Here is a 13,421-nt window from a genome sequence, read left to right as displayed (position 1 = left end):
TGGGTGATTCTCACGAAAACTTGGTTTTAAAAATGTCAAGCATGAAAATGTAAAAATTGCTTAAATTTACTTTTTTCCCCACCAGACATTGAAAAACAAAGTCTGGAGTAAATGGGAAAATTAATTTAAAAACTTTTACTTATCATAGAACACTTTTTGTAACATAATTAAAAAAATTAGTCCTAAAAAATCTCATTACCGCAACAGTCAGAAAACATCAACACTGACATATTTTCAAAATGAAATGACAAACCTGAAAGAACATAATTTGGAGATTCTGCACATGCATTTAAAATCAAAGTATTATGCTTCTATTAATTAAATTAACATTTAATAAGCATCTGTTGCGGTAATGATAATCAAAATGTCGTGTAAGCATTCTGACAAGACAATATTTCAAATTAACTGTAAAAAAATGATCTTACCTGGTAGCCATCTTGAAGTAACTGGTCCATGTGCTTGGTCACTCAAAATCAAACTTTATTAAAATTCTGTATGTGTGCTTAAACTGTTCTCAAAAAGGGTTGCGGATAGGGATGCACCGAAATGAAAATTCTTGGCCGAAACCGAAAACCGAAAAAAGGAAACCAAGGCCGAAAAACCGAAACCGAAACACCAAAATAAATTATTATGCCAGTTATTAATACAATTGCATTTATGGCTATCACTGTGAACTAACTTTACTAGGGGTGTGTGACGAATAAAAAAACCTCACAGTTCGGATCACATTACAGTTTTTGAGGCACAGATCAGATTATTTTTCGGATCAGCAAAAAGGTGGGAAAAATCTAATAAACAATAAAGAAATTGCAAACATTTATAAAAAAGAACAAAGTTGTACATTAATAAGGTCTGAAATTAGCATTTTAACACAACTGAATGCTATTTTCACATATTATCTGTTCTGTTGTCAGACATATAGTGGCGTTTTCCCAGACAGGGATTAGACTAGTCCTAGACTAAAATAAATATAAGAGCTGTCCAAACTGAAAACATCTTGCACTGACATATCTTTAAATACATCAGTGCCTTTAGTTTGTCCTCAAAATGCACACAAGTAATGTTTTTAGTAAGGCATGTTTGTTTAAACTAATTATATTTCCTAATTAAACTAAGGTCTAGTTCTGGCTTAAGCTAATCTCTGTCCAGGAAACCACCCCAAAGACTATTAAAATAGTGACTAAACATGACCCAATAACCTTGTGTTTAATCCAACCAGCTGTTACTTTAACTACTAAGTTACTAAAATCTTGATTTATAAACGAGACATCGCAGACAATTCGGTGCAAATTACGAAATTGCCATTACACAGAGTTACTACAGAAGGCATGTGCGGGCATAGGAGAGAGAGAGCTCGCAAGCACATAGAGAACCAGTGTGTGTGGGAAAACATTGCTAACCTTTCATGATAAACTCGAATCAGTCGTCTTCTCTGTCAGTAACATCTGACGTTTACGTGAAAATGCAAGTACACAGAGGAATCCGCATGGAAAACACATCCAACTTTTAATTCTTTCACTCAGTGTCATGTATGAGAGGCGCTGTCTAGGGGCTTCACGCACAGAGAGAGAGAGAGAGAGAGCGCGTGCACAAGAGAGGCACCACCGAGCGCTCGCAACAATAAATGAAGCCGTTTTAAATGAAAATAAAAATGTAAATGTTGCGACCATTGTTGATTTTGTGGCGCACACAAACAAATAAATGTATGGATAACACTGCCAGGAGCAGAAGCCGCCATTACGCGAGATTAATGTAAACAGCGTGACGCGTCGCGTAGTCGACGTAATCGATGACGTCGACGCGTCGTTGCAGCACTATTTAGCACGAAGGGGAGGGAGACGACTGATCTCCGTGAGTGAAACCCAAGCGCTAGCGCACAGATGGGAGGGGCACGGTTGACATTCATTTTCGGTTTAGATTTTCGGCTGGATTTTTTATTTCGGCCCGAAACCGATAATGCCATTTTCGGCCGAAATTTCGGTGCATCCCTAGTTGCGGAGGATGAGAACATTAGGCATGGACACATCATTTTCCTAATTTTTCTTCATTATTATTATACATGAATATTCAGTAAATATTTTTTCTGTCATCTAAAGTAGTCTAGCAAAACATCCATTTATTTTTTTTCTTTATATTTTTGTGTTAATTTGATTAAATTACAACATAACGCATGTTCAAACACAGCCGGACACATTGCGGTAATGAGAATTTCAGCAGAAAATGAGATAAAATTTCCAATTATAAATTCTTATGTTGAAATCACACATTGTGCAAGGTAGAACACAGTATTGTGTTAATTCTGATGCTTTTTAATGTTACTATATTACACATTTTAAAGCTAAAATCATTAGTGCCGTGGTGTTTCAATGGTTTCGTGAGAATCACCCAAGTGTAGGGGCGATCAAGCTTTTTACATTGCAGCCCCCAGGCTTTGGAACGCCTTACCAATTAGCATAAGACAAGCTCCATCTCTTCTGACTTTTAAGTCCAGACTAAAAACATTTTGATTTTCAAAAGCTTTTAATTGAAACTGTGTCATGCGTATAAATGATGTGATTTTATTTTCTGTTTTTGTTATTTGTCTTGTTTGTTTGCTATTTTTAGTATGAATTTGATTACATTGTGGAAAGCACATTGGTCAACGGCCTTTGTTTTAATTGTGCTATACAAATAAATTGTCATTGTCATTAAAAGAGTTGTTGATTTGGGTAGAAATAATTGTGATTGATTTCATAAAATAAAACTAAGACTGCTACTAATGATAACGCATTCAAATTTATACAAATTAAAACAAACATTTTATTTGCAAATGTGTGGTCAGAGTTACAATTCTTTGTGAGTTGTCTGATGTAAATGACTTTGCTTTTATAACATACACTGTGCTCAAAAGTAGGCTATGTTTTGGCAATAGAAGGACCAAACGTTACACACATTTTTATTTTGCAGTTAAGTTCAAACCTAGTTTCAACATGGGCCATCAGCAGAAGTCAAAACAGTCAGCAGATTCTGGAAGCAGTGAAAGTAAGTCACAATAAAGTGTTCAAGTAAGAAAAAATGATATCAGAAATGCTAAATAGTAAACGAAATGAATAAGTAAACATTAATAAATTTGAGTTGGTGTATTTCAGTATTTACAGGTTTCAGAGAGACAGTGCTGGCATGGAAACGCAGGAGGAGGTCTGAATGCAGATCCCAAGAATGTGGTAAGAATATATTCATCTCAAATGTGTGATGAGGACATTGTTGTCTATATTAATAAATGTTAATACAAAATCTCTTTTTTATTGTACGCCCTGTTCTCAGTGAGTAAAACCAAATCAAAATTACATGATTTTAGAGATGTATGTCTTTCCATTCATACTCAAGTAGAGAGGACTTTAGTCTTGCGTGACTGAAATAACTGCGTTGCAATCATGGCTGCCTAGTGATGCGAACACCCTTAAGGAACTTTGATCAAATCCTCTCGTTGTTAAATATTCTGTTTTCAGGAATATGACGCATTAGATAAGTAAAGCTTGGTTGAGAATTGTGAGAAAAGTAACTTTTTATTATAAGTGCCTGTCAAAAAAAGTTCAATATGACAGAGAAAAAATTACAGATGAATCTGAAATCACAGATTCCTTGATACACGATTGATAAAGTTTATGAATGTTATGAACTGTGATAAAAACACAAATGGCCCAATAGCGACACCTTGTGTCCACTGGAAGTGGTTACGTGAGTAATGGTGTCGAGTTTAGGGTGACTCTGATGTTTTTACTCTTTTTCCAGAAATACACATTTGTTATAAATGACACCGACCTTGGCTCTATCAGAAATATATTAGTTTTATCACGGCTTGCCTCAAGACCTTTAAATAATCGTGATTATGATTTTGCCCATAACCTATCAGCCCTAATTTATGATGTTTTAATCATCGTTAATAATTTGCCATGACTATGCCTCTCTTTCATGATTCATTTCGGGATAGTTAGATTTTGTTTCACAGATATTGTCTTATAAGGACAATGGAAATATATTTATCGTGTACACATGTAGGATTATTTCCTTTGAACGTTTGAGCTTTTTTATTGTAAACATGATGAAATTAAAATTGTGTGATTAAGTTATGATGGAGTAACTCTGTGTATGTGTATCACCAGCTGAAAGAAGTGAATTCATCGAAGATTCTTAAAGCGATGTTCACGTATGTTTGGCCCAAGGATCGTCCGGACCTTCGTGCTCGTGTTGTCATATCTCTGAGCCTTCTCGCTGGAGCCAAGGTGTGTTTGTTTATCACATCACATTACTGCGGATAATACTGCTTTAGTTCAGTGATAGGCAACATTTAAAGTATTTTCTGAATACAGCTTATTAGTAAAATCTTACTCGTTTTCAATACCAGAATAGATTCAAGATTTTACTGTAAATAATACTGTTATGTTTTTCTGGATTACTTTTAGATGTATTGGTAGTCAAATAATTGTGTCAAATACTATTAGATGTTTGTTACTTTTTAATCTGTCTCAACGTAATTGTACTTTTTGTTGTGAGCGAAATTGTAGTATCCTAACAATGAGATTTGCTGTCCATGTAATATTAGCCAGTTTGGCCTCTTTCATGCTTCATGCATCAAAGTCAAAATGTTTCACTATTTCTGAAGTATAAGAAAAACTTGAATTTTCATGAGCAGCCGGTTTAGTCTGCCTTGTGCAGGCTATTATTGTGTCAGCCTGTTTGGTAATTAAAAGTGGTTTATATCCAGTTGCCTTCTGACTCTGTCCTCTTGGTAAAGGGCATTGCTATGAATGTGTGTGCTGTTAGAAAGTGAAATTACACCTGAGGTGCTGGCAGCTCATTTTTATTTGCAACCAATGAAGCTTCAATGCAGTAATTAGTAAGTTACAGATCTCTGCTTTATTTTACTGTGACACAGGGAACTTTGATATTTTTGGCTGAAGCTTAAATAAACATGATTTGCTTTGTTTCACCCCCATATAATCAAAATGAACAAAAAAGTAAAGTATTAATTGTTAAAATTAATCAGTTTTTGTTTGTTGAACACAATCTTAAGCCCTTATTCAGACGGTAATTGTTTCTCATGGAGACGTAAGGTATTTTCAACATTTACAGGGGGTAGTCATTGTTTTATTGCCATCCAAATCCAAAATGTCAGTGTTTTTCTCTGACCACCCGTGTAAAAATCCCTTGTCAAATTATCTATTGTTTTATGACAAAAAAAAATTATAACTGAAATGATGAGAAGTATGGTCACAATCTTTCATTGCATTTCAACAGCGTGTGGGAGCTGATATAAATAAAGAAAAAAATCACAAAAACGTTAAAAATGTCTATTATCAACAGCAAGAAGTGCTAAATACAATTATAAAGTGTATTTAATTACACAATACTATTCCATACACAGTATAAAGTGGCAAGAAAAAGTATGAGGCTGTTTACACTTGGCATTAACATGTGTTTTCGTCGATCGGATCACAAGTGGACGATGTTAATGCCAGGTGTAAACGGTGTTCAAAACGTTTTGAGCTCGTCCACTTTCGACCACTTTCAACCACATCCAGAGGTGGTCGAAACCACTTTCGATCGGATCGCTTTGGAGTTGCGGAACGCACATGTGATTGAATGCGTTCGAACAGCCGCACGCGACCGCCTTCTCTCCGCCCATTTATCTAATCTGAGGTATTAAACACAAGTTTTACGGCTTTTTTTGACTTCTGACGTGAACATTCGGTGAACAGCGCTATTTTCAGCCTTTCATTGATAAAACTAAGCGGCTGATCTCCGTAGTTTCGTTTTGAAAGCGTGTGAAAGTTGCGCAATCCTATTTCATCAATTGCGCTGAAGATTCAAAGAAAGCTCTTACATACTCATGTACAAAACACTGTGCAGCATGTTTACTTGCTAAACAAGCAGTGCACTCCGACATAATATTAGTTTGCGTCCACATAAACTCATAATTACTCCCGCTCGGGTTTGAATGACAGCAGAGAGACTCGCCCACCGTCTAACAGACCACCCCCTCATAGTATTCAGGACAGAAGCGGTCGAAAGTGGACAAAAGAGACGGATTTAAATACCAGGTGTAAACGTAATGTGTCTCTCTCGTCCACTTGTGATCCGATCGATGAAAACACATCTTAATACCAAGTGTAAACAGCCCCTATGTGAACCTTTTGGAATTTCATGGTTTTCTGAATAAATTTGTCATAAAATGTAATCTGATCTTCATCTAAGTCAAGGGTATTGACAAACATAATGCATTTTAAAATAATAACACAAAAAAATTCATGTCTTTATTGAACACACTCATTCAACAAAAAACAGTAAGTGAACCCTTACAATGAATAACTGGTTGACCCCCCTCCTTGGCAGCAATAACCTCAACCAGGCGCTTCCTGTAGCTGTGGATCAAACCCGCACATCATTGGGGAGGAATTTTAGCCCATTCTTCTTGGCAGCACTGCTTTAGCGCTGTCATTTTCTTTGGATGTCTCATGTCTATGGCCTTCTTTAAGTCAATCCATAGCATCTCTATTGGGTTCAGGTCTTGGCACTCCAAAAGGTGGATTTTGTTTTTCTGAAGCCATTCTGTTGTGGACTTGCTGCTGCGTTTTGGGTCGTTGTCCACCTTCTACACAGTTTCAGCTGACGTACAGACATTCTCACATTATCCTGAAAAATTGTCTGATATTCTTTGATAATTCGTCTTCCCCTCAATGATTGCAAGCTGGCCAGGCGTTTCCTCCGCCATACTTTACAGTTGGGATGATGTTTTCATGATGATGCCGTGCCCTTTTACGCCAGATATACACTGTGTGTTTTTCCAAATAGTTTAATATTAGTTTTAACAGTCCACAAAATATTTTTGGAAATACCGCTGTGGAGTGTAAATGTGCTCTTTAGCAAACTTCAGGCGCGCAGCGATGTTCTTTTTAGTAAGCAGTGGCTTTTTTCGTGGTGTCCTGCCGTGGATACCCTGCTTGTTCAGTGTTTTATGTATTGTAGACTCATGAACAGTGATGTTTGCAAGATCCAGTGATGCCTTTAAATCTTTGTCTGTCCTTTGGGGTTGTTTCTTTACCTCGTTGATGAGTTTTCGTTGACTGGGCAGTGGGCACCCACTTCTTGGTAGAGTAGCAACAGTCCCAAAGCGTCTCCATTTGTAGGTTGTTTGCCTAACTGTAGACTGATGAATTTCTAATGTCTTTAAAATAATTTGTAACCCTTTCCAGCTTTATGTAAAGCAATAATTCTTAATGGTAGCTCCTCTGAAAGCTCTTTTTGGCGCAGAGCAAACTCCAAAAGTTTGAGGGGTTTTTATCAGTAAAAGTAGCTTTATTCCACACATCCAAATGTATTTTCTTAACCAGACTCCATGCTAAAACCTCAACAAGCTTTTTTGAGGTCATTAACTCAAGGGTTCACATACTTTTTCCATAAGCACTATGAGGTTTTTTGGTTGTTCTCAATAAAAACATGAAAGATCAGAATTTTTGTGTTGTTATTTTTAGACACATTATTTTTGTCAATACCCTTGACATAGATCAGTGCTTCTCAATTATTTTCTGTCACGCCCCCCCTAGGAAGAAGTAAACATTTCGCGCCCCCCCCAACTCTCCGCCGCGACTGTAAATAGTATAATTTGTCTATAAAATTACACATCTGCAAAACATTGTATCCTTATTAACATTGAGAAAACACAAAAAGAAAACACACAAAAAAAGAAATATCGATCAACTTACAACAAAGAATAACTTTATTAACATTGTTCCCTTTCAGTCGGTCACTACGACGTCACGTCGTGACCGACGAATTGGGAACCGCTTCGCGGGTGACCTATCTACTTCGAGAACTATCAAAAACGCCAATGAACTTGGCATGCAGGTATTTGCATAATGCCGGCGCCGCCCCGCCAGGTGCGTATATAAGGTGCAGGTGCATAATACCAAATCAGCTTTATTGCTTCGAAGCCGGCAGACATCTGCTCTCGAGAAGCTGTTAACTGATCTTCGTAGATCCTGTTCTGTGTGGGAAGAAAATATCTCAGCTTGCTGAAGTTGGTTGGGCAAAGACACCTCAGTGGAGGCTCGCAGTGTTTTTTCCACCCTTTCTCTCTCTCTCTGTCTCTTTAATTTAGGACTTGAGTTCGAGTGAGTGCGTTTGCCTCTCCCTGTGTGTTTCACCAGCTCGCACAAAAGAGTGATTTCCCTAAAAGAGCAGCACGTTTGAGCTTTGTGTCTTTTTAAAGACAGCCACTCATTCGTGTCACGGTCGGGGTCGTCTTTTTAAAGATGGATTTCCGTCCGTGCTCCGTTTCTGGATGCGGTGTGTTCATCGCCCCCCAGGATGGCCACAAGCGTTGTCTCTCGTGTCTGGGGCTCCAGCACGCAGAGGCAGCGTTGCGTGATAGTTCATGCCCCGTCTGCGAGGGCATGACTATAGCGGATTTGCGGAGACGGGTGTCGTCCCTCCGGCAACGGCCCCCGCCTTCCCAGTCTGGTGCTGCTAAGGGCGCAGCTACCAGATTGGCGAAGGATGATCTCCGTATAACGGTGCTGGGTCGGTCTGCTGGTTCGTCCAGTAGCTCCCAGCGCCCTGATCCGTTGCCAGCGGAGGTCCCGATGGAGACGAGCGGCCCGTGTTCTACGGTGTCCTCGCGCTCTGTCGAGCCTCCACCTGACGCGATATCCACCGTAACGTCGGAGGGGGGGTTGTCAGCCTCGGACGTCGATCCGGATCCGCTCCCGCCTTCGGGCCAGGTTGCGGCTTCTGCGTTCGACCCTGAGATGGCAGCCATGCTCGCTCGGGCGGCGGAGGCGGTCGGCTTGGAGTGGGCTAAACCTCCCCCACCTGAACCGTCCCGCCTCGATGATTGGTTCTTCGGGGGTGCCAGGGCTTCTCAGTCCTCGCCCCCGGTGCCTTTCTTGCCCGAGGTGCATGAAGAGCTGACGCGGTCGTGGAAAACCCCGTTTTCCGCCCGGAACCGGCCGTATCAGCCTTCACCTCTCACCTCTCTCGAGGGTGGAGATGCCAAGGGGTACACTGGTATCCCGTCAGTGGAGCGCCCGGTCGCGATGCAGTTGTGTCCGGCCGGTGTCGCTTCCTCCTGGCGGGACCAGCCTACTCTCCCCTCACGGGCCTGTAAGCAGTCTTCGGCGCTGTCCGGTGCTGCTTACAAGGCTTGTGGGGAGGCAGCCTCTGCCCTGCATGCCATGGCATTGCTGCAGGTTCATCAGGCTAAGGCTCTGAGGGATCTGCACGCGGGAGGTCACGACTCGGCGGAGTTCTCTGAACTACGTGCGGCTACTGATCTGGCGCTTCGTGCGACCAAGGTCACCGCACGCGCCGTCGGGCGTGCGATGTCTACCCTGGTAGTCCAGGAACGCCATCTCTGGCTGTGTCTGGCGGACATGAAGGACGCTGATAAAACCCGGCTCCTGAATGCTCCGGTTTCCCAGACCGGCCTGTTCGGCGAGACGGTCGAGGAGTTTGCCCAGCAATTCTCCGCGGCCAAGAAGCAGACTGAGGCCATCGCTCAGATCATGCCACGTCGGAAGCGTCCTGCGCCTGCCCCATCCACGTCGGCGCCTCAGCCTGCTCCTCGCCGAGGGCGTCCTGCGGCGGCCGCCTCCGTTCCTCCCCGGGGCTCTTCTAAGAAGCGAGGAACCGGTCGTCAGCAGCCCGCCCCGCCCGCTCAGCCCGCTGCAACGGGTGGTAACAGAAGAACAACGCGGCCCTGAGACGGGCGACCTAGAGATGGAGGGGATCGCTCTTCGGGAGATGGTGAAGGCACCACTCCCCCCACCGGAGGAGGGCCGGTTGGGGAATCTTTTGTTTCATTTTTCTGTTCCGCCGACTTTTCAGTCGGCACCCACAAATCCACAAAAAGAGCGAATTCCACTTCCATCTCTAGGTCTTCAGATGAGCTTCGGAGATACGAGAGGGCTCATAACCCCCCCTCGTTCTCCGACTCATCAGAGGAGAACGAGAGCGACGCACGGGCTCATAACCCCTCCGCGCTCTCAGCCGGTAGGAGACAGCTACGGGCTCATAACCCATCGTCTCCCTCCTCCTTCGCCAGAGGGTGCATCGAGTGGTGTGAGGTGTCTTCAGCAGAGCCTCCCTTACTCAACCACCCAGCAACGGACTCAGGTGAGTGTTATCACACACAACACTGCTGTCGGTGCGGCCGTTACGCACACACCGGCGATCACCTCCGTTGCGCCCGCCGCGGGTACACCGATCGTGCCTTTAGTCCCTCTCGCACGGTATCTGGGGGCGTGGGAACAGCTTCCCAGCCCGTCGCGTTGGCTTTTACGCACGATTCGTCTCGGCTATGCGATCCAATTTGCCCGGCGTCCCCCCAAATTCTCCGGCGTTCGTTTCACTACGGTGAGAGCTGCCGATGCGCACGTCCTCCGTGCGGAGATCGCTGTCTTATTGGCGAAAGACGCGATCCAGCCGGTCCCTCCAGCCGAGATGAGGTCGGGGTTTTACAGCCCTTACTTAATTGTACCCAAGAAAAGCGGCGGCTTGCGACCGATCTTGGACCTGCGTTCGCTGAACCATGCACTTCACAGAATGCCGTTCAAAATGCTGACGCCCAAACGCATATTTCCATGCATTCGTCCAAACGATTGGTTCGCATCTATCGACCTGAAGGACGCGTACTTTCACGTATCGATTCTCCCCCGACACAGGCCGTTTCTCCGCTTTGCGTTCGAGGGGCGAGCATACCAGTACAAAGTCCTCCCATTCGGGCTCTCTCTGTCGCCCCGTGTATTCACCAAAGTAGTGGAGGGGGCTTTGAAACCCCTGAGAGAGAGAGGTGTGCGCATTCTCGCGTATCTGGACGATTGGCTAATAATAGCTCAAACACGTCAGACGCTGTGCGATCACAGAGATTTAACTTTAAAACACCTCGCTCGTTTGGGTCTTCGGGTCAACTGGGAAAAGAGCAAGCTTTGCCCCGTGCAGAGAATCTCTTTTCTCGGTATGGAACTGGACTCGATCGATTTGACAGCTCGTCTAACAGAAGCGCGTGTACAGTCGATTCTGACTTGCCTGAATACATTCAAGAGCAAGAGCGCGGTCCCGCTGAAACAATTTCAGAAGCTTTTGGGGCATATGGCAGCAGCCGCAGCTGTAACTCCGCTCGGACTGCTTCATATGCGACCGCTTCAGCATTGGCTTCACGATCGAGTCCCGAGGAGAGCGTGGCTGCGCGGCATTCACCGTGTTACCATTACACCTGCGTGTCGTCGCACTTTCACTCCGTGGTCAGACCGTGCGTTTCTCCGAGCCGGTGTGCCTCTGAGACAGGTCTCCAGGCATGCGATAGTATGCACAGATGCGTCAGACACGGGGTGGGGGGCCACGTACGATGGGCTTGCGGCTTCGGGGGTCTGGACGACACCCCAGCTGCATTGGCACATAAACTGCCGGGAAATGTGGGCTGTATATCTTGCGCTCGTCCGTTTCAGCAACGAGTTACGGGGCAAAGATGTATTAGTTCGTACAGACAACACTGCGACCGTGGCGTACATCAATCGTCAAGGCGGTTTACGCTCGCGTCACCTGTCGCATCTCGCCCGTCACCTCCTCACTTGGAGTCAGAAGAATTTGAGGTCTCTTCGTGCCATTTACATCCCGGGCACGCTCAATGTAGAGGCGGATGCGCTCTCTCGGGCTGCGCGTCCCGGCGAATGGCGACTCCACCCCATTGCGGTTCAGCAAATTTGGAGACGTTTCGGCAAAGCGCAGATAGATCTGTTTGCTTCCCCAGAGACGACCCATTGTCGCCTGTTCTATTCACTAGCCGACGACTCGCTCGGCGTGGATGCATTGGCACACAGCTGGCCGCGAAACATGCGCAAATACGCGTTCCCTCCGGTGAGCCTCATTGCGCAAACCTTATGCAAAATCCGGGAGGACGAGGAGAGCGTGCTGTTGGTGGCACCGTATTGGACAACCAGGAGTTGGTTTCCAGAACTCTCTCTCCTCGCGACAGCCCCTCCGTGGAAGATTCCCCTGAGGAAGGACCTTCTTTCTCAACAAGAGGGCACATTATGGCACCCGCGCCCCGACCTGTGGAACCTCCATGTGTGGTCTCTGGACGGGGCACGGAGGATATGAGTGATTTACCGCAAGAGGTATCTAACACTATTGCTGCTGCGCGAGCGCCGTCTACGAGACAGGCTTACGCGCTTAAATGGAACCTGTTTGTCGACTGGTGTTCTTCCCGAAGTGAAAACCCCCGAGAATGCCCGATTAGTGTTGTGCTTTTATATCTCCAGCGTCGTTTGGAGAATAGGCTGTCACCATCCACTATTAAAGTCGATATCGCTGCGATATCAGCTCACCATTCACCCGTAAACGGTAGAACAGTGGGTCAGCACGACCTAGTCATTAGATTTCTCAGAGGCGCTCGAAGACTGAATCCTTCGCGTCCCCCCTCTATTCCTCCTTGGGACCTGTCCTTGGTGCTGAAATCACTCCAGGAAGCCCCATTCGAGCCTCTGCATAGTGTGAGTGTTAAATTTCTTACAATGAAAACATTAACACTCCTTGCTTTGGCTTCTGTTAAGAGGATAGGGGATATTCATGCATTTTCGGTCGATGAATCGTGCCTTCAGTTCGGGCCGGCTGCATCCAGCGTAACACTGAGACCCCGGCCCGGCTTTGTGCCCAAAGTTCCCACCACTCCTTTTAGAGATCAAGTGGTGAATCTCCAAGCACTGCCTTTGGAGGAGGCAGAACCAGCCATGGCTTTGTTATGCCCTGTTCGTGCACTACGTGTGTATATAGACAGGACGCAAAGTTTTAGGACCTCAGATCAGCTCTTTGTTTGTTACGGTGGTCAGCAGAAAGGAAAAGCTGTCACCAAGCAGAGGATGTCCCAATGGATTGTGGATACTATAGCCCTTGCATATCAAAAGCAGAATGTGCCTTGTCCATTTAATTTACGTGCCCACTCTACACGCAGTGTGGCATCATCTTGGGCACTGGCTCGCGGTTCCTCGCTAACAGATATTTGTAGAGCTGCAGGCTGGGCGACACCTAATACGTTCATAAGATTCTATAGTGTTCGTGTCGAACCGGTTTCCACGCGGGTTCTTTCTACTAACTAGTTAAGAATGCCGAGGGTCGGCTCGTGTGTCGGCTTGGAGCCTCTATTTTGGTGCTGCACATTTGCACCATTATGGAAGGCCATCGGGGCAAAAACGTCTAAAAAACTGTTTTTGCCTCTCCTCCACCGCCCTGATAGCTGGTGTTGCGGAGCATCCGCTGTCAACCTATCACTGATGTATTCTCTGTAAACCTGTGTAGGCTAGGCGTCCACATTTGTCCCCTACGTGGGGTTCATTTGTGTGTATAGTCCGTGGGGTTCTAATCCTCCACGTTTTTCCTTAGCAGAGCCT

At 44.7% G+C, this 13,421-nt stretch overlaps 1 protein-coding gene across 1 annotated transcript in view; it reads left to right on the top strand.

Moving 5' to 3' along the window:
* abcb7 (ATP-binding cassette, sub-family B (MDR/TAP), member 7) overlaps positions 1-13,421 on the top strand; it is a 43,227-nt gene that overhangs the window by 3,492 nt on the left and 26,314 nt on the right. The window contains exons 2-4 of the mRNA XM_055178227.2: positions 2,947-3,021; positions 3,129-3,203; positions 4,143-4,262. Of these exons, the coding sequence (XP_055034202.2) occupies positions 2,947-3,021; positions 3,129-3,203; positions 4,143-4,262 (270 nt within the window). The remainder of the gene's footprint in view (positions 1-2,946; positions 3,022-3,128; positions 3,204-4,142; positions 4,263-13,421) is intronic.

Source organism: Misgurnus anguillicaudatus, chromosome 16 (assembly GCF_027580225.2).
Source record: "Misgurnus anguillicaudatus chromosome 16, ASM2758022v2, whole genome shotgun sequence".
Taxonomy (NCBI): domain Eukaryota; kingdom Metazoa; phylum Chordata; class Actinopteri; order Cypriniformes; family Cobitidae; genus Misgurnus; species Misgurnus anguillicaudatus.
The sequence above is the reverse complement of the archived record's forward strand: the minus strand, read 5'-3'. Positions and strand labels throughout refer to the sequence as shown.